The sequence below is a fragment of the Mobula hypostoma genome, chromosome 14 (assembly GCF_963921235.1).
Source record: "Mobula hypostoma chromosome 14, sMobHyp1.1, whole genome shotgun sequence".
NCBI classification, from domain to species: domain Eukaryota; kingdom Metazoa; phylum Chordata; class Chondrichthyes; order Myliobatiformes; family Myliobatidae; genus Mobula; species Mobula hypostoma.
Window position 1 is genome coordinate 75532052 of NC_086110.1, and position 19911 is coordinate 75551962.

At 43.0% G+C, this 19911-nt stretch overlaps 1 protein-coding gene across 1 annotated transcript in view; it reads left to right on the forward strand.

Moving 5' to 3' along the window:
- The window catches only part of ciao2b (cytosolic iron-sulfur assembly component 2B), a 34699-nt gene that overhangs the window by 6921 nt on the left and 7867 nt on the right, over positions 1-19911 (forward strand). The window contains exon 3 of the mRNA XM_063067247.1: positions 11380-11505. Within this exon, the coding sequence (XP_062923317.1) occupies positions 11380-11505 (126 nt within the window). The remainder of the gene's footprint in view (positions 1-11379; positions 11506-19911) is intronic.

Here is a 19911-nt window from a genome sequence, read left to right on the forward strand (position 1 = left end):
AGGGGCAAATGTGCACTTGTCCTGCTGGGCAAGGGTAAGTGCCAGGAGGGAGATCAGTGGAGAGGGATTTGTGGACAAGGGAGTCTCTTAGACAAAAGCAGAGAGTTGGGGGGAGGGAAATACCCTATGTGCTTAGTGGTGTGGTCCTGTTGGAGATGGCAGAAGACGCACAGAATAATATGCTAGATATGGAGGCTCGTGTGGAGGTAGTTAAGAACCCTGTCCCTGTTCTGGTTGGGGTGAGGACAAATAGGTGGGAAATGGAGGCGATGCATGAGAGGGCAGCATTGATGTGGTCGAAGATTGAAATTGATTTTAGGTTTCCACAGCATAGAAACAGGCTATTTGGCCCTTCCTCTCCCTGCAAGCACTTAAACATACTCTCGCCATTTTCGAGCTGTTGACCTGTATTGATATTTATTGTGTTATTTTTATTACTATTGTGGTCTTTATCTTTTTGTGTTTTTTTTATGCTGCATCAGATGTGGAGTAATAATTATTTCATTCGCCTTTACACTTTATACCGGAAATGACAGTAAACAACATTGAATCCATTCCTTCAGACACCGAGTCTATTTGTGTGGAACTCAGGAATAGGAAGGGTGCAATCATACTGATGGAATTGTACCACAGACCTCCCAATAGCCACTGTGACATTGACGAACCGATATGTAATCAAATGAAGGTAATGTGTAAAAATAATAGAGTTGTTGTCATGGGGAATTTCAGTTTCCCTAATATAGGCTGGAGCCTTCTTAGTGTAAGGGGTTTAGATGGAGCAGAATGTGTTAAGTGTACCCAGGGAGGTTTCTTAAATCAATATGTAGTTGGTTCAATGAGAGGAGGGGTTCTTCTGGACCTGGTGTTGGGTAATGAGCCTGGCCTGGTGACTGACCTTTCAGTAGGTGAGCAATTGGGGAACAGTGACCACAACTCCTTACCTTTCAGGATAGCAATAGATAAGGATAGGTACAGTCCTTGTGGGAGAGTTTTAAATTGGTGTAGGGAAAATAACGAGGTCATTAGGCTGGAACTAAGAAGCATTAATTGGGAACACCTTTTCTCTGGCAAGTCACATCCCTCGTGGGGGATGTTTAAAGATCAATTGCACAGAGTACAGGAAAGGTATGTTTCTCTTAGAAAGAAAGATAGGGATGGAAAGATAAGAGAACCTTGGATGTTCAAAGAGGTAATGAATTTAGTCAAGAAGAAAAAGGAAGAATATGTAACCTTTGGAAGTTAAGATCAAACAAAGCCTCAAGGTGTATAAAGAAGCCAGAAAAGAATTAAAGGGGTGTAGGAAAGTCAGGAGGGGCCATGAAAACTCCCTGGCAAGTTGGATTAAGGTGAATCCCAAGACATTCTATACATGAGGGCCTCTGTCGGTCAGGGTTGACCATGGATGTTGCATCCTAGCTGTCTAGATACACAAGCCTGGGCAGTACAATATGGACAGCGAGCTTGCTCTCCATATCATACTGCCCCTGTAGAAAGCTCTCCCTCTCCACACATCTGATGAACCCAAAGGAACGGCAGAGACCCATACAGTTTGGTACCAGCAGCATCGCAGGAGTTGCCTGTCAACATTCAGCTCAACGTTAGGACTGCCTTAAGAACTCCAGCCCTGGATTTTTCCCTGGGGCTTTTATTTCTGAAGCCTTCCCATGAGTGGGTATAGCCACAAGGTAGCGGAGGTTTGAGATCAGAGTTTTCCTTGTAGCTGAGCTGCCAACCATGGCTAATGAGCCCCATCTGCCCGAAGCGACTGGTTTGAAGGCACCAGTAACCTGCCTTTGCCCTTCTCCTGTCGGTGGAAACGGTTCTACCAGGCTCAATAGCTCAGCCACACAGGAAGGCCAGGAGCTGGACCTGGTTGTCAGAGGCTGTTTGAGTTGCACGCCATTGGGAGCATTTAATAGGTAGTGGGAGTTTGTCCCATTACCACCCCGGCTATAACCACCTTAAGGAACCTTCTATACACATATTCCGAGTAAAAGGATAACCAGGAACAGGGTGGGACTACTCAAAAATACAGGGGGGAACATTTGCTTGGATGCCGAGAATATGAGTGAGGTATTTAGTGAGTACTTTGCTTCAGTTTTTACCAAGGAAAAGGATATGCAGGACCAGGAGATCAGTACTGAGTGTATAAATACAGTCGAGCATTTAGCTGTCAAGGGGGGGAAGTGTAGTGCCTTCTAATAAGTATTAAAGTCCCCAGAGCCTGATAGGATTTATCCCAGATGATTGAAGGGCGCAAAAACTGAGATTGTTGGGCCCTTGACAAGCATCTTTGTGTCCTTGCTAGCCACAGGCAAGGTCCCAGAGGACCTCTATATAAGAAGGGAACAATGGAAAATCCTGGGAATGATAGGCTGATGAGTCTCATGTCAGTGGTAGGGAAATTACTTTAGAAAATTCTAAGAGATAGGATATATGAGCATTTGGGATCCCATGGCCTAATTAGGAGCAGCCAGTGTAGCTTTGTGTGTGACAGGTCATGCTTTACCAATTTGATTGAGTTTTTTGACAAGGTGATGAGAGTAGAGCAGTGGATGTTGTCTACATGCAATTTAGTAAGGCATTTGACAAAGTCCCTCATGGGAGGCTATTCCAGAAGAGTAAGATGTATGGGATCTGCGGCAAATCGTATGTTTGGATTCAGAACTGGTTAGTGCACAGAAGGTAGTGGTTGAAGGGACTTATTCGAGCTGGAGGTCTGTAATTAGTGGAGTTCCACAGGGATACGTGCTGCTTGTGATGTATATAAATGACACGGGTGAAAATTTAGATGGGTGGGTTAGTAAATTTGCAGATAGCAGCAAAATTGGTGGAGTTGTGGATCGTGTATAAGACTGGCAAAGAATACAGCATATGGAATATAGATGAGTTACAGATATGGGCAGAGAAATGGCAGATAGAGTTTAACCCAGATACAGGTGAGGTGTTGCACCTTGGTAGGGCAAATGCAAGGGGAACGTACACTGTTAAGGGCAAGATCCTTAACAGTGTTGCTGAGCAGAGAGGTTTGGAGTCCAAGTTCATAGGTCTTTGAAAGTGGCTACACAGATCGATAGGGTGGTTAAAGAAAGCTTATGCAATGCTTGCTTTTATTAGTCGAGGCATTGAGTTCAAAAGTCAGGAGGATTTTTTGCAACTTTATAAAACTCTGGTTAGGCCACATCTGGAGTATTGCATACAGTTCTGTTCACCCCACTATAGGAAGGATGTTGAGGCTTTGGAGAGGGTGCAGAAGAGGTTTACCAGAATGCTGCCTGGTTTAGAGGGCATATACTATCACAAGAGGCTGGATAAACTTGGGTTGTTTTCTCTGGAGTACCAGAGGCTGAGGGGAGATCTGATCAAGGTTTATAAGATTATGAGAGGCATAGATAGAGTGGACAGTAAGTATCTGTTTCCCTGGATTGAAATGTCTAATACCAGAGGGCATGCATTGAGAAAGTGAGAGGGGATTAGGTTCAAGGGGAGTGTGAGGGGTATGTTTTTTTACTCAAAGTTGTGGATGCCTTGTATGGTGGTAGAGGCAAATACATCAGAGGCTTTTAAGAGATGTTTGGACAGGCACATGCATGTAAGGAAGGTGGAAGGATATGGACTTGGTGTAGGTAGGAGGGATTAGTGTTTGAATGTTTTTGATTTGTTTTTTAGCTGGTTCAGCACAATATTGTGGATCAAATGGCCTGTTCTTGTGCTGTACTCTTCTCTGTTCTAAGGCCTTGGCATTTCAGGTGCTCAGTCTGATGACTTATTACATATTGTGAAAGTCTCTGCTTCCTTTGAATACCCTTTGAATCTCATACCCCTTAACTGTTTGCCATCTGTCTATTGTTGCCAAGAGGTGAAGTTCGCTTTCTTTCCCCCTTCAACCACAATCACATCCTCCCTCAATCTCCTCTGCTCCAAAGAAAACCAACAATCCAGTCTCTCCTCATCACTGAAACACTGAATTTCAAGTTCAAGTTTATTGTCATTCAACCGTACATATGTATACCACCGAATGAAACAACTTTCCTCCAGACCAAGGTACATAACACAATACATATAACTCACAGCAACCGTACACATGTATACCACCAAATGAAACAACTTTCCTCCAGACCAAGGTATACAACACAGTACATATAACCCACGTACAACTGTACACATGTACACCACCGAACGAAACAACTTTCTTCCAGACCAAGATGTACAACACAGTACATATAACTCGCGTACAACTGTGCACACGTACACCACCAAACGAAACAACTTTCTTCCGGACCAAGGTGCACAACACAGTACATATAACTTACACACAACCGTACACATGTATACCACCAAACGAAACAACTAATCTAACAGCCTGGGGAAAGAAGCTGTTTCCCATCATAACATTTCTTGTCCTAATGCTATGGTATCTCCTGAGATTGTTGGACAGATGGGAGGGATCATTGACAATGCCAAGGCCCTGCAGATGCAGCTCTCCTGATAAGAAATGCCACATCCTGGTGAATTTTCTTGGTACCCTTTCCAGTCCAACACTTGCTTATGCGTTCTTTCTTGTAAAAATCATGTAGAATTGATGTTTAATTTGTGTTTTTTCTGAGTGTTGCTTATCTGATGCTCTGTGTCTGTGTTGCTGCTATAAGTAAGTTTTCATTGCACCTGTGCACACGTGTACTTGTGCAGGTGACAATAAACCCGACTTTGAGACTTTGATCAGAATTGTACACAATACTTCAGCTGTGGTGGAACCAATAACTTAGCAAGACCTCTCTGTTTTGCTATTCTATCCTAGCTAGCGTGTGCCTTCTTAAACCATCTCATCAGCCTTTGAGGATCTGTTTTGCCAAAGTCCCTCTTTCCCTCGGTGCTTCCTTGGGTCCCGACCGTTGATTGTGTAATGTTGTAGCCTTATTAATCCTCCCAAAATGTATCACTTCTCATGTTTCAGGGTTCAATTCCATCTGTCATTTCTTTGCCCATTTTACTCACTGATGAATATCATTCTCCATATGAAGACTACTGAGGCTGATCAAGTCATCACTAGTCTTTGTGTTATCTGCAAACTTGCTCATAAAACCAGATTCTTTAATGTCATTTCCTGTACACACATGTAAAGCAGAACAAAATAATTGTTACTCTGGATCTGAGGGAGCATAAGAAAACACAAATATCATACCTTCTACATTCCCATTCAGGACTTGAGAACCTGCGTTATAGGGAAAGATTGAATTGGTTAGGACTTTATTCCCTGGAGCATAGGAGAATGGGGGGGGGAGGAGATTTGATAGAGCTGTACAAAATTATGAGGGGTATAGATAGGATAAATTAAAGCAGGCTTTTTCCACTGAGGTTGAGTGAGATTGGAACTAAATGTCATAGGTTTAGGGCAGTGGTTCCCAAACTTTGTGTTATCGTCCCCTTGACTCCCAAATCTCCTCCCCAGCCCCCCCCCCCCCACTTTCGGGCTATTACATAAACACTATAAAGAATTTTGACTATGTACAGTGTAGGAAAAAAATAGGAACTGCTAATTCAAAGCAGTGACAAATAACACAATTTCTTCAGTCCGGATTTCTCCTGATCTCTCTAATACAGAAATGTCAAGTTGCTTTTCAACAACTATAACACACTTCAAGCAAAGTCGAAGACACGGGTCGGCAACCTTTTTTGCCTCTGTGGGCCGGATCGCATATTAATGAGCAGATGGTGGGCCAGATAAATGCCATTAAAAAACTTGAAATATGGGAATTATCTATTTAAATACATCTCGTTATGTTTTGCCTCAAATTAATGAATAACGCATGCTAGAAAATCATTTGTGCTTAACCAAGGATGCCAACTAGTAATCAAAGAACTCAGTTTAGTTGCAGTTTATTTCAATCAAGGCATCTTTTGAATCTATTAAAAGGACACAAAGAATCTTTAAACATAAAACGTATGAACATGATGCATTGAATGGTGGTAAATTAAGTATAATAGAAAAAGAAAATTTTAATGCAAACAGTCAATAAATCAATGTAAAATTTGATACTGTTTGTTGCTTGAAAGCTTCTCAATATTGGGTGTCAGACATATTGATGCCAAGAGCAAGACATTATCCAGATGGGCATCAGTTCGTCGTGTTCTCAAATGGTTCTTGGTGTGTTTCATTTTTGAAAATAATTGCTCACACGGATAAGTGCTGCCAAACAATGATGCCATCTTTTTTTCATGGTCCACTAAGTTAGGATACTTCCCACTTGGATGAATATATTTTCTGTAGAAGTCAAGCACTGACACATCTTCAGAATGAAATTTCAACCTCAATATGTCGTCACACTGCATCTCAATCAATTCCATTTGAAAAATTACTGATGCAGTGTCCACTTCCACATCAAATGGAGTAGCAAACAGCTTGAACTCATTTGCATGCAAGCAAAAATCAGCAAAACAAAATGAAAACTCTTTTCTCAATTCTTGGACATTTGTCTCATTTTCTAGGCAAATGAGACAAACGGGTTTCCCAGCTTGCTCGATGAAGAAGTGATCCAGTGTCCAAGTGTCTTGGAAATTTCAGCGCTCAGTGTCTACCTTCCTGCGTTTTGCATTCACTGCCATTGCAATTGTTTTCTTCAGTTTTATTTCCAAACGAGTTATTCAACAAGTATCATAGCACATGTAAATATCTGGATATTTAGCGTGGGTTTCTTGTTAAAACACAGTGACGCTGTTTCTGTTTACAAATTTAAATGATCCCATCTGAAAACCTGCAACATGCACGGAGAGTATCTAATAATATTAATAAGGTAGTCTGCCTTCCCGTTATTTGTATACTGTATACCAGTGTTTGGTTTGGAACAAAACGGAACCTGGGGCCAGTGTAACAAGACGCCATGCATGTCCATCAGTGTGGTCGCGTGAAACACTCAGAATAAGGAAAAACCGCTCGCGAGTCGGTCAAAATACCTTCACGGGCCAGATTTGCCTACCCCTGGTCTAAGAGAATGGAGGCTTAGCGAGAGATGAGATGATTAATAGTAATAAATACTTTATTGATCACAAGTGGGGAATTCTTTTGTTATAGCAATGACATTTAAAAACAGATTTAGTGTGCAGACTTTAATAATAAAGTACAGAACAATAATATACACAATTTACCAATGTACAATAATGTACAAAATAATGAAGCAGAGAATATTGTACTATGATGTGTGTTCATCTGTTGCACAGAGATGAATTGTTGCATATGCTTATTGCATTTAGTAGGGAAGATTTTCTGTAACGATACTTATGACAGTGGAGCTGAATGATTCTGTTTGAAAGGGTGCACTGCTGCTTTTTCAATAGGTCATGGAAAGGATGTGCCTGATTCCCCATAATGGATAACAGTTTGTGTAGTGACCTCCTCTCCACCACTAACTAACTCAAGAGTCTGGGTCAAGAGTCAAGGACGGATCCAGCCTTTTTGATGAGTTTATTTAGTCTTTTGGTATCACCAGCACTGATGCTGCTCCCCCAACATAGAGCAGCAAAGAAGCCACCATGATCTCTGTATTACGTGATCATTGTAATCAATTATGAGGCACCAAGGATCAAATGCTGATAATTAGTAATTCATTTAAGTATTCATTTCTTAAATTAAGCTTGTAATCCCTCAGCTGCCTCCCCCTTTACTACCAAGTGCCTCCCCACCGCCCCCTTTGAAACTCCTACCACCTCCCAGGATAAAAGGTGAATTATTCAAGGGGTCCTGAGGGAGAACTTATACACCCAGAGGGTGGTGTGAGTGCAGAACGAGCTGCCAGTGGCTGTTGTGGTTGCAGGTTCATTTGTAATATTGTAAGAGAAAATTGGGTAGGTAGACGGATAAATGAGGTTTGGAGGGCTGTGGTCCGGGTGCACGTCAGTGGGTCTAGGCAGAAGATCAGATCTGCATGGACTAGCTGGGCCAAAGGGCCTGTTTCTGTGTTGAAGTATCCTACAAACACGAGTGAAACCTGTAATATTGCACATTTTAAACCAAGTTATTTTCTTTGTATTTTGAACATAACAATTGTGCAAAGGTTAATTTTGGGAGGCATGGAGTTGCAACCAAAGAGATTTGATGTCACTGAATAACCCGAACTCTCACCGTTCATTCACCCATCGGCCTTGTTTTCTGATCTGTACTGGCACATTCTTATCTTGTTCAAATTATTTCACATACCTCCCTCCCAGTGCCACCACTGTCAAACATACTTTTTTAAACCATATTCTGGGGGAATTGCAGCTTAAAAATAAAACCTAGAACATTACAGTACAGTACAGGCCCTTCGGCCCACAATTTTGTGCTGACCTTTAAACTTACTTTTAAGATCAATCTAACCCTTCCCTCCCACATAGCTGTCCATTTCTCTATTATCCACTTGCCTGTCTAAGGGCTTCTTAAATGTCTCCAATGCAATCGCCTTACAATTAAGCTCCCTTATATTAGCATTTCTGCTCTGGTTGTCCAGTTACCTATTCCTGGTATCATCTTGTACACCTCTGTCAATCACCTCTCATCCTCCTTCGCTACAAGAGAAAACCCCTCGCAGGCTCAACCTTTCCTCATAAAACATACTCTAATCCACTCAGCATCCTGGAAAATTCCCTCTGTGTTCCTCTCTAAAGCTTCCACATCCTTCCTGTAATGAGGCAATCAGAACTGAACATAATATTCCATGTGTGGTCTAACCAGGGTTTTACCCCAGTTCATCAGGCTCAACTTCCTCATCCAACCAGCACATCCCTACGTTCCTGTTCAAAGGCTAAATTTAGTGTCAGAGAAATGTATACAATATACATCCTGAAATGCTTTTTCTTCACAAACATCCACAAAACAGAGAAGTGCCCCAAAGAATGAACGACAGTTAAACAGAACCCCAAAGTCCGGCTCCCCCTCGCGTAAGCGGCAGCGCACAACAATCCCCCTCCCCCCACCAGCAAAAAAAATGCACATCATCGAGCCCAAGTGTGTGCTAAGTTCTCCTCTTGCCTTTAAGGTTAAGAAAAACTTCCATTACTTGGTGCACTCCCAGAGAATCTACAGAATCTGGTATTTTAGAAGATTATGTACAAGATGTTAGATCTGATCAGAATAAGCTTTATTATCACTGACCTATCATGAAATTTATTGCTATGTGGCCACTTACAGTGCAAAACAAAATTACTATGTTAGAAAGCTAGTGCACAAGGTCCTCCAGAGACCATGATCTAGAATTCATCAAAAATTACTGTCCATCCCAACACTCTGACAACTCAGACAGGCTTTCTCTCCTGTAAGGAGAGGGGAGACCAACAGCTGGCTGTTCTGATGTTACAATCTGCAAAAAGGCACACAGCTTGATATGGAGATGGGGTGGGTGACATATAGCTGGAGAGCATTCTGACTGTTTACATCACCACCTGTATGAAGTCTCCAATGCACAAGATCAAAAGAAACTGCAGGGAATTGTAGATTAGGGCAGCTTCACCATGGGCACAAACCACCCCAGCGTCAAGGACATCTTCAAAAAGTGACATCCATCAGAATCAGGTTTATTGTTTCTGACATGGGTCGTGAAATTTGGTAACTTAGCAGCAGTTCAATGCAATATGTAATATAGAAGAAAAAAAACAAAATAAAATAATAACTGAATCAATTACAGTATATGTATATTGAATAGACTAAAAATGGTTCAAAAAACAAATAATATATGTTAAAAAAGTGAGGTAGTGTCCAAGTGTTCATTGTCCATTTAGGAATCAGATGCCAGAGGGGGAAAAGTTGTTCCTGAATCACTGAGTGTGTGCTTTCAGGCTTCTGCACCTCCTACCTGATGGTAGCAATGAGAAAAGGGCCCTGGGTGTGGGAGATCGTTAATAATAGACTAAAAGCCCTCGCCATCTGGGACCTCAAACAAGAGAAAATCTGCAGATGCTGGAAATCTGAGCAGCACACTCAAAATGCTGGAGGAACTCAGCAGGCCAGGCAGCATCTATGGACAAAGGTACAGTCGATGTTTCGGGCTGAAAACTTTCTGCTTGACTGGAGAAAAATAGCTGAGGAGTAGATTTGAAAGGTGGGGAGGGGAGAGAGAAACACCAGGTGAAGGGTGAAACTTCGAGGAGGAGGGATGAAGCAAAGAGCCAGGAAGTTGATTGGTGAAAGAGACAGAAGGCCATTGAAGAAAGAAAAAGAGAGGGGAGGAGCACCAGAGGGAGGCGATGGGCGGCCAAGGAGATAACATGAGAATGGGACAAGGGGATGGGAAATGGTGAAGTGGGGGGAGGAGGCATTACTGGAAGTTTGAGAAATCGATGTTCATGCCATCAGGTTGGAGGCTACCCAAACAGAATATAAGGTATTGTTCCTCCAACCTAAGTGTGGCCATATCCTGTCAGTGGTCAGATTAACCAATTTCCCCCGGGATCAATAAAATATAACTATGACTATGGTGGAGGCCATGGATGGCCACTTGGGAGATCCCGCTTGTTCTACGTTGGGTCTCGCCAATATATAAGAGGCCATACCGGGAGCTCCAAGCACAATATATGTCCCCAACAGACTCACAGGTGAAGTGTCGCCTCACCTGAAACAAAAAACACAATCAATATTGAGAACATGCAATGAAGTGTCCTTGAAAGTGAGTCTATAGGTTGTGGGAACAGTTCAGTGTTGAGGTGAGTGAGGTTGAGTAAAGTGATTCCCTCTGGTTCAAGAGCCTAATGATTGAGGGGAATTAACTGTTCCTGAACCTGGTGGTATGGGTTCTGAGGCTCCTGTGCTACCTTCGTGATGGCAGCAGTGAGTAGAGAGCATGGCCGAGATGGTGGAGGTCTTTGATGATGGATGCTGCTTTCCTTTTGCAGCACTCCATGTAGATGTGCTCAGTGCCTTTACCCATGATGGACTGGGTCACATATCCTCATTTTTTGTATGCTTTTCCATTCAAGTGCATGGGTGTTTCTATACCAGACCACGATGCAGCCAGTCAACATACTCTCCACTGCACATCTATGGAAGTTTGTCAGAGTTTTAGATGATATGCCAAATCTTTGCAAACTTCTGAGAAAGTAGATGCCGAGTGTTTTGGGCAGAGCAGTTGCCATACCTAGCCTATGATGCATTGAGATGGGGTGTTTTTATGTACAAATTGGTGAGTGTCAGTTGGGGCTTGCTAAATTTTTCAATCTTCCATGTTCAGAGGCTACTCAGAAAGCAGTGCATGTGAACACTTTGATTCTAATTTTCACGCTGTTGGTGTCACAGGTTTCCTTGGTCCTAGAACCTGAACCTTCCAGCTTTGCCCCTCAGGCAGGTTTGCCTGTGAGCCAGTCTAACAAGGAGTTTCTGCATATTGTACTGACCCTGCTTTGCCTGTCCTTGTCCAGGTGGTCGATCAAGAGAACAGTGTATCAGTCGCCTTCACGCCTACAATCCCTCACTGCAGTATGGCCACACTGATTGGCTTATCCATCAAAGTCAAGCTGCTGCGATCTCTACCCGCCCGCTTCAAGGTGAGAGCTGCAGACATGTGTGAGCGAGAGTGCATGTATGTGTATGTGTATGTGTGCGAGAGTGTTTTGTCTTGTCTTGCGCCCTTAACTCCTGGTGGAGTCGTCAGGGTGCCATCATGACAAGCTTTGCACCAGTCTGTTCCATCTGTCGCGGTTGTGTGCCAGAGCCTGGATCACCGCAAATGTTTTCCCTGTCTATTCTTTAACATTGTCTGTCCATCTTTTCCTCTGTCTACCTCTCCTTCTTCTCCCCATCCAGAGTTCCTTGTAGGACGGTCTTTGCAAGGCCACTGGATCTTGTTACGTGATCATACCATCTCAGTAGCCGTACCATCTTTTCTTCACCATTGTGAGAAGGTCTTCATGGGGGCTGGATGGTCTTGCAGACCTGCTCGTTTGTGATGTAGTCCAAGTATGAGGTGCCCAAGGTGTTGCAATAGCATCTCATTCCCAATGCCTGTATCTTCCTCTGTAGCTCTGCTGTGAGGGTCCATGTCTCACATGCGTATAGGAAGATGGAGAATACCAATGCACGCAGGAGTTTGATCTTGTACTTCATGGTGATGTTGCTGTCCCTCCATACTGTCTTGAGTTTGGATAGTGCAGTCATTGTCTGTGCGGTTCTTGCCAGGACTTCTGGTCGTGATCCTTCATCACTGATGATTGCCCCAAGGTATTTGAACTGCTGCACTGTCTCAAGTTTCTGACCATAGACGAAGATGTCTGTTGTGATGGCACCATTGGCATTTGCCGTGAGCTTGGTTTTCTTGGCACTTATTTCCGTTCCAAACTTTGTGGAGGCTGTATCAAGATGGCTGACCAGGTTGGCCAGTTTGTCCTCTTTTCCTGCAAGTCCTTAAGTGTCGTCAGCAAATCTTAGGTTTGTGATGTTCCTCCCTCCGATGCTGACTGTGCCCACATGATTTTCAAGAGGAACACTCTTGATCCGTTCCAGGAAGACGTTGAAGAGAGTGAGGGAGAGGAGGCAGCCCTGATGGACTCCTACGGAGTTATGGAAACACTCCCCGATGGTGCCATGAGCGAATACTGCACTGGTTGCCTTGGCGTAAAGCTGATGGATTGTATGAATCGGCTTCTGCCCCATGTTGAATTTCTTCATGGTGGTCCATAAGGCATCATGCCAGACTCTGTCAAACACCTTCTTAAAGTCTATGAAGACGTGGTAGAACTCTCTGGTGCTGAAGGTGTTCCTCTCAGAGGGTGCGAAGGTTGAAAACCTGCGTAGTGGTACTTCTGCCCTTACGGAAGCCAGCTTGTTCCTCGGCAGTGGTGTCTTCTGCCTGAGGTCTCAGTGTGTTCAGGATGATTCTGAGCATTACCTTGCTTACATGGCTGAGCAAACTGATGGTGCAGTAATTCTGGCAAAGTTGGAGATTGCCTTTCTTGAGAAGCACAATGATCAGCGACTGAGTCCCAGGTGTCAGCCTGTCTACCAGATCTTATTGCAGATGGAGGTAAGCATGTCTATCGTGGCCTCTCCTCCATGCTTCGGCAGTTCAGCAGGGATGTTATCAACTCCTGCTGACTTCCCGCATTTCAGTGATTCTATTGTGGCTTCAACTTCTTCACACATGATTGGATAGTCTTCCTCATTGGAAGATTCCTGTACATTCAGCAGGCTTGGATCCCCTTTGCTCTGGTAGTTGTACAGTTCTGAACAGTACTCTGTCCACCTTTCCATTATTTCCTTTTCTTCTGTGAGACTTTTGCCATTTTTGTCTTGGATGGTGTTCACTTCGGCTTGTTTTTCTTTGGTAAGATCTTTCACCAGTTGGAATGCCTTCTTTGTGTTGTTGTTGGAGAGGCTGTCTTCAATGTCCACATGGTCGGCTATCCATCTTTGCTTTGTTTCCTTCATTTCCCTCCTGATTTCCTTGTTGATTTTCCTGTATTCTATTCCTCCCTCTGCTGTGTTTTTATCTTTCTTTAATTTCCTCCTTGTGTCACACATATCCAGCATCTTGTTAGTGACCCATGGTTTAGACTTGTGGCGGCTTTTCCCCAGAATCTTGCTTGCTGTTTCCGTCATCACTGTGTTAAAGTTATTTGTGGTGGTCTCCAGGTCTTCATCAAGGAGGAGTATTGGTGCAAACTTCCCCCCAACTGCTTCCTGAAATTCTTCAGAAATGGCGGGATCTTTCAGTTTTTCAAGGTTGAATCTCAGCCGGCTGTTTTTTGGCTTGTTGATTTTCCTCAAGCGCACTGTGATGTTCATCATGACAAGGTCATGGTCACTGCCCACGTCTGCTCCTGGGAATGTTCTGGTCTTCGGCCGGTTCACACCAGATTTGTGCCGTCTTTGCACCCGGATGTAGTCAGTCTGGTGATGTTGACCACTGGGGGCATGCCATGTCCATCTTCGGGATGCTTTGTGCTCTCCAAGTGTGTTCGACAGCACCATGTTGTTATAACTAGCAAATTCCAGCAGGCATAGTCCCCTCTCATTGGAGGTGTCATTGCATGAGGAGCTGATGAGATCCCCCCACTCATCTTGTGCGTCTCTGCCCACCTTGGCATTCCAGTCACCCTGAATGATCAAAATATCTTTTTTGTCCACTTTGTCGATGACATCTTGTAGATTCTTATAGAATTCTTCAATGTGTTCATCGTCATAGTCCGTTGTTGGGGCATAGACTTGTGCCACTGTGATGTTGAATGGCTTTACTGGCAGGCGGATGGTCATGAGCCTGCTTGACACTGGTTGGCATCCTAGGACTGCGTTCTTGATGGATTTGTTGACTAGGAACCCTACGCCATTTTCATGTCTGTTCTCTTCTCCGATGTAAAAGAGTACATGTCCTTCCTTAGTATGCACTTCCCCAGCATTCTTCCATCTGGCTTCACAGAGCCCGAGGAGGTGAGATATCAATTGTATCTCATGCGTGAGTTCCTTGAGTTTCCCTGCTTGGTTCAGCGTTTTTACATTCCATGTGGCGATTGTGATGTTCTCTCTGCCACGGATCTTCTGTGTCGAATCACCAATAGCACATCCATCGCTTCCGCCCTGGTGTGAGATGGATTGCGCGGTCATTGGTAACCCGGGCTGCGACCCATCCGGTATGAAGTTGCTTTTTGGAGTGCTCATCATGCGGTGTGTCTTGGGCATCTGAAACCTGGCGGAGCCCATCCCTCTCCAGGTTGTGCGAGAGTGTGTGCATGCACAAATGCAAGGAGGCGTCACTTGCCTGGTGATCTGTGCATGACTGAGTGTACGTGTGTGCAAATTTCATTTGCCTGATGATGAGTTTTAATCAGAATCATAGTTATTATCACTGATGGGTTATGAAATTTGTTGTTATGTGCCAGCAGTATAGTGCAAAAGAAAAACTTGCTGTAAAAACTTCTAGTATCCTGCTTTATATTATCAGCTACTTTGCCCTCATATTTCATCCTTTCCCTTTTTATAGCTTTTTTAGTTGCATTTTGTTGGATTTTAAAAGCTTACTAATTATCCAACCCCACTCATTTTTGCTACCTTATATGCCCTTTCTTTAGCTTTTATGCAGTCCTCAACTTCCTTTGTCAGCCGCGGTTGCCTGTCCCTGCCATTTGAGAACTATTTCTATGGGACATATCTGTTCCGCGCTTTGTGAACTATTCCCAGATACTTCAGCCACCTCTGCTTTATCATCATCCCCACCAGTATCCCCCTCCAATCCACCTGGACAAGCTCCTCTGTCCGTGCTGGCAGGTTGGCTAGAGTTGTTCGGGTGGGTTTAAACTAACAGCAGGGGAATGGGAACTGGAGTGATAGTGCTGAAGATGAGGTCGTTGGTTTACAAACAGAGACTCCTACTAAGGAGAGACTAATGATAGGACAAAATTGCAGTCAGCAGAATGAGTTGTAACGTAAAAGCAGACAATCAAAAAGGGTGAATTCAGGATTGGAGGTGAATGTGCACAGTATACGGAATAAAGTAGGTGAACTTGTAGCACAGTTACTGATTGGCATGTGTGATGTGGTAGGCATCACAGATTCATGGCTGAAAGAAGATTATAGCTGGGAGCTTAATGTCCAAGGATACACATCATATCAAAAGTACAGACAGGAAGGCATAGAGGGTGATGTAGCTCTGTTGGTGGAAAAGAAATGAAATTAGATCATTAGAAAGAGGTGACATAGGGTTGGAAGGTGTTGACTCATTGTGAATAGAGCTAAGGATCTACAAGGATAAAAAGATCCTGATGAGAGTTGTCCACAGACCCCCAAACAGTAATAAGGATGTGGTCTACAAATTACAATGGGAGGTAGAAAGTGCTTGGTAAAAGACAATGTTACAGTAGTCAAACAACAGGAATTCTGCAGATGCTGGAAATTCAAGCAACACACAGCAAAGTTGCTGGTCTCAAAGGGTCTCGGCCTGAAACGTCCCCCTCCCACTTTCATATCTCTTACTAACTCTTCCTTCAGTTAGTCCTGACGAAGGGTCTCGGCCTGAAACGTCGACTGTTCCTCTTCCTAGAGATGCTGCCTGGCCTGCTGCGTTCTCCAGCAACTTAGATGTGTATTACAATAGTCATGGGGGATTTCAATATGCAGGTAGATTGGGAAAATCAGATTGGTGGTGGATTACAGGAGGGGGAATTTCTAGAGTGCCTATGAGATGGCTTTTTAGATGAGCTCATGGTTGAGCCTACTGGGGGATTAGCTATTCTGGGTTGGGTGTTGTGCAATGAACCAAAATTGATTAAAGAGCTTGAGGTAAAAGAACCCTTAGGGGCATGTGATCATAATATGATCAAATTTACTGTGAAATTTGAGAAGGAGAAGCTGAAGTCAGATGTATCAGTATTATAGTGGAGGAAAGAGAATTACAAAGGCATGAGAGAGGAGCTGGCCAGAATTGTTTGGTTAAAATAACACTAGCAGGGATGACGGCAGAGCAGCAATGGCTCGAATTTGTGGTAGCAATTCAGAAGCCACAGGATATGTACATCCCAAAGAGGAAGAAGTACTCTAAATGAAAGATGACACAACTATGGTCTGATCTTCATCTAATTCACAACAACAGACAAACAGAATCTGTCTAAACTAATAACACACAAACATTTGTACTTTTCATGTCTTTATTGAACACATTGTTTAATCATTCATAGTCCAGGCTGGAAAAAGTATGTGAGTCCTTGTATTTAATAACTGGTAGAACCTCCCTCGGCAGCAATAACATTTCCTGTAGCTGCTGATCAGTTGCACAATGGTGAGTAATCTTAGACCATTCCTCCATACAAAACTGTTCCAGTTCTTCATTATTTCTGGGATGCTTTGTATGAATAGCCCTCTTCAGGATCTCAATTGAGTTAAGGGCTGGGCTCTGACATGGCTATTCCAAAACACAAATTTTCTTTTTAATCCATTCTGTTGTTGATTTACTCTTGTGTTTCAGATCATTGTCTTGTTGCATCATCATACTTCTATTAAGCTTCAGGTGACAAGCTGCTTACTCTCACATTCTCCTGTAAAATATCTTGACACAATATTGAATTCGTTCTTCCGTCGACAATTGCAAGCTGTCCAGGTCCTGAGGCAGCAAAGCAGCCCCTAAGCATGATGTTCCTGCCACCATGCTTTACGGTTGGGATGAGGTTTTGGTGTTGGTGTGCAGTGCCCTTTTGCCTCCAAACATAGCAGTGTGCATTTCTGCCAAAAAGTTCAACTTTTGTCGTATCTGTCCAATGTACATTGTCCCAGAAGTGTTGTGCAACATCCTGGTGATCTTTTGCAAACTGGAGACATGCAGCAATGGTTTTTTTTTGGAGAGCAGTGGTTTCCTTCGTGCTGTCCTTCCATGAACACCATTCTTGTTCAGTGTTTTTCTTATAGTGGACTGATGAGCAGAGACTTTAGCAAGTTCTAAAGATTTCTGTAGGTCTTTTGCTGTTACTTTTGGTTTCTATTTCACCTCCTTTAGCATTGCATGTTGTGCTCTTGGGGTGATTTTTGTGGGAAGCCCACTCCTAGGGAAAGTAGCAACAGTACTAAATTTTCTCCATTTGTAGACAGTTTCTCCTAATGTGGACTGATGAACACTCGGGTCTTTAGAAATGCTTTTGTAGCTTTCTCCAGCTTCATAAATCTCCATAATTCTTCCAGAGTCCTCTGCAAGTTGTTTGATTGAGCCATGATGCACATCAACAGCTCTTTCTTGAGAAGAGCTGGCTCTGTCAGTAATCTGACTCTTGTGTGTCTTTTTTTTATAGGTCAGGGCACCTTTACAACCCTGACTTCAAATAGCTTTTGTAGAAGACATTACCCCAGATGTTCACATACACTTTTTGAACCTGGACTGTGATTGTCTAAATGTTGTTTTTAGTGTTGAGGAGGGAAGTACAATTGCTTGTGAGTTATTAGTTTAGGCAGATTGTGTTTGTCTATTATTATGACTTAGATGAAGGTCAGACCACATTTTATAAGTAATCAATGCAGAAAACCAGGTAATTGTAAAAGGTTTACAAAATTTTGCTTGCAACTGTGTTTTGCATCAATCCTCATGTGGAACACAACTAGCAGTATGGTGGAAGTTCAAGGCGTCAGGAGTCATGAAGTGTGTGAAGTTATCATTACTAGGGAGAAGGTTCTTGGGAAACTGAAAAGTCTAAAGGTAGGTAAGTCACATGGACCAGATGGTGTACATCCCAGGTTTCTGAAAGAGATGGCTGAAGAGATCGTGGAAGCATTAGTAATGATCTTTCAAGGACCACTAGATTCTGGAATGGTTCTGCAATACTTGAAAATTGCAAATGTGACTGCACTCTTCAGGAAGGAAGGAAGGAAATTATAGGCCAATTAGTCTGACCTCAGCAGTTGGGAAGATGTTGGCATCGACTGTTAAGAATGTGGATTCGGGTACTTGGAGGCACATGATAAAATAGGCCATAAGTCAGCACGGTTTCCTCAAGGGGAAATCTTATCTGACAAATCCGTCGGAATTATTTGAAGAAAAAACAAACAGGATAGACAAAGGGTGGATGTTGTGTACTTGGATTTTCAGAAGTCCTTTGACAAGGTGCCACATATGAGGCTGTTTAACAAGTTACATGCTCATGGTATTACAGGAACGGTTCTAGTATGGATAAAGAAGTAGCTGAGTGGCAGGAGTAGAAGTGGGAATAAACGGAGCCTTTTCTGGTCAGCTGCCATTGACTAGTGGTGTTCCACAGGGGTCTGTGTTGGGACTGATTCTTTTTACGTTGTGTGTCAATGATTGGATGATAGAATTGATGGTTTTGTTACAAAGTTTGCAGATGATATGAAGATAGGTAGAGGGGCAGGTTGTTTTAAGGAAAGAGAGAGGCTAAAGAAGGACAGACAGATTAGGAGAATGGCCAAAGAAGTGACAGATAGAATACAGTCGGGAAGTGTATGTCATGCACTTTGGTAGAAGAAATGAAAAGGTTGACTATTTTCCAAATGGAGAGAAAACACAAAAATCTGAGGCACAAAGGGACTTGGAAGTCCTTGTGCAGGATTCCTAACAGTTAATTTGCAGGTTGAGGCTGTGGTGAGGAAGGGAAATGCAATGTTAGCATTCATTTCTTCTTTTTTAACAACAGAATGGAGATTTATACAGTACGAAACAAACAAATCCAATGTATAATTCATAACAATAAAAAAAGCACCCAAAATAGAATTATGTAAAATTAGTTTCCACCCCAACCTCCCACTGAAAAACAAACCCAGGCCCACCATTTCTGCGTGTAAAAGAAAAAAAAAATAATCGGAGCTTTCAACCCCAGACAGCTGTAAATATATATAGGATAAAAGAAAGTATAATGCCAACTACCAAAAGTATAATGTAATTCAGAACAAAAAACCGTATAACGTACAAAAAAAGCTGAAAGGGATTGTAGCATACAAAAAAAGGATAAACTTACCCTGAAGGAGAGCTATGGAAATATTCAAGAAAAGGTCCCCACACCTTATGAAACTTTATGTCTGAATTAATAAGTGAACAATTAATCTTTCCGAGGTCTAAACAGGCCGCAATATCACTAAGCCATTGAGCGTGAGTGGGTGGGGCAGCATCTTTCCACCTAAGAAGAACCAACTGTCTAGTCAAGAGAGAGGCGAAAGATAATGTTCGGCATTCATTTCAAGAGGACTAGAATATAAAAGCAAGGATGTAATGTTGAGACCTTATAAGGCACTAGTGAGGCCTCGCTTGGAGTATATGAGCAGGTTTGGGCCCCTTATCTTAGGAAGGATCAGCTGAAACTGGAGAGGGTTCAAGGGAGGTTCACGAAAATGATTCTAGGGTTGAATGGCTTGTCATATGAAGAGTGTTTGATGGCTCTGGGCCTGTATTCACTAGAATTTAGAAGAATGAGGGATGACAGTCTTATGTGAAACGCTGTCGTAGGAAAGCAGCATCCATCATCAGAGATCCC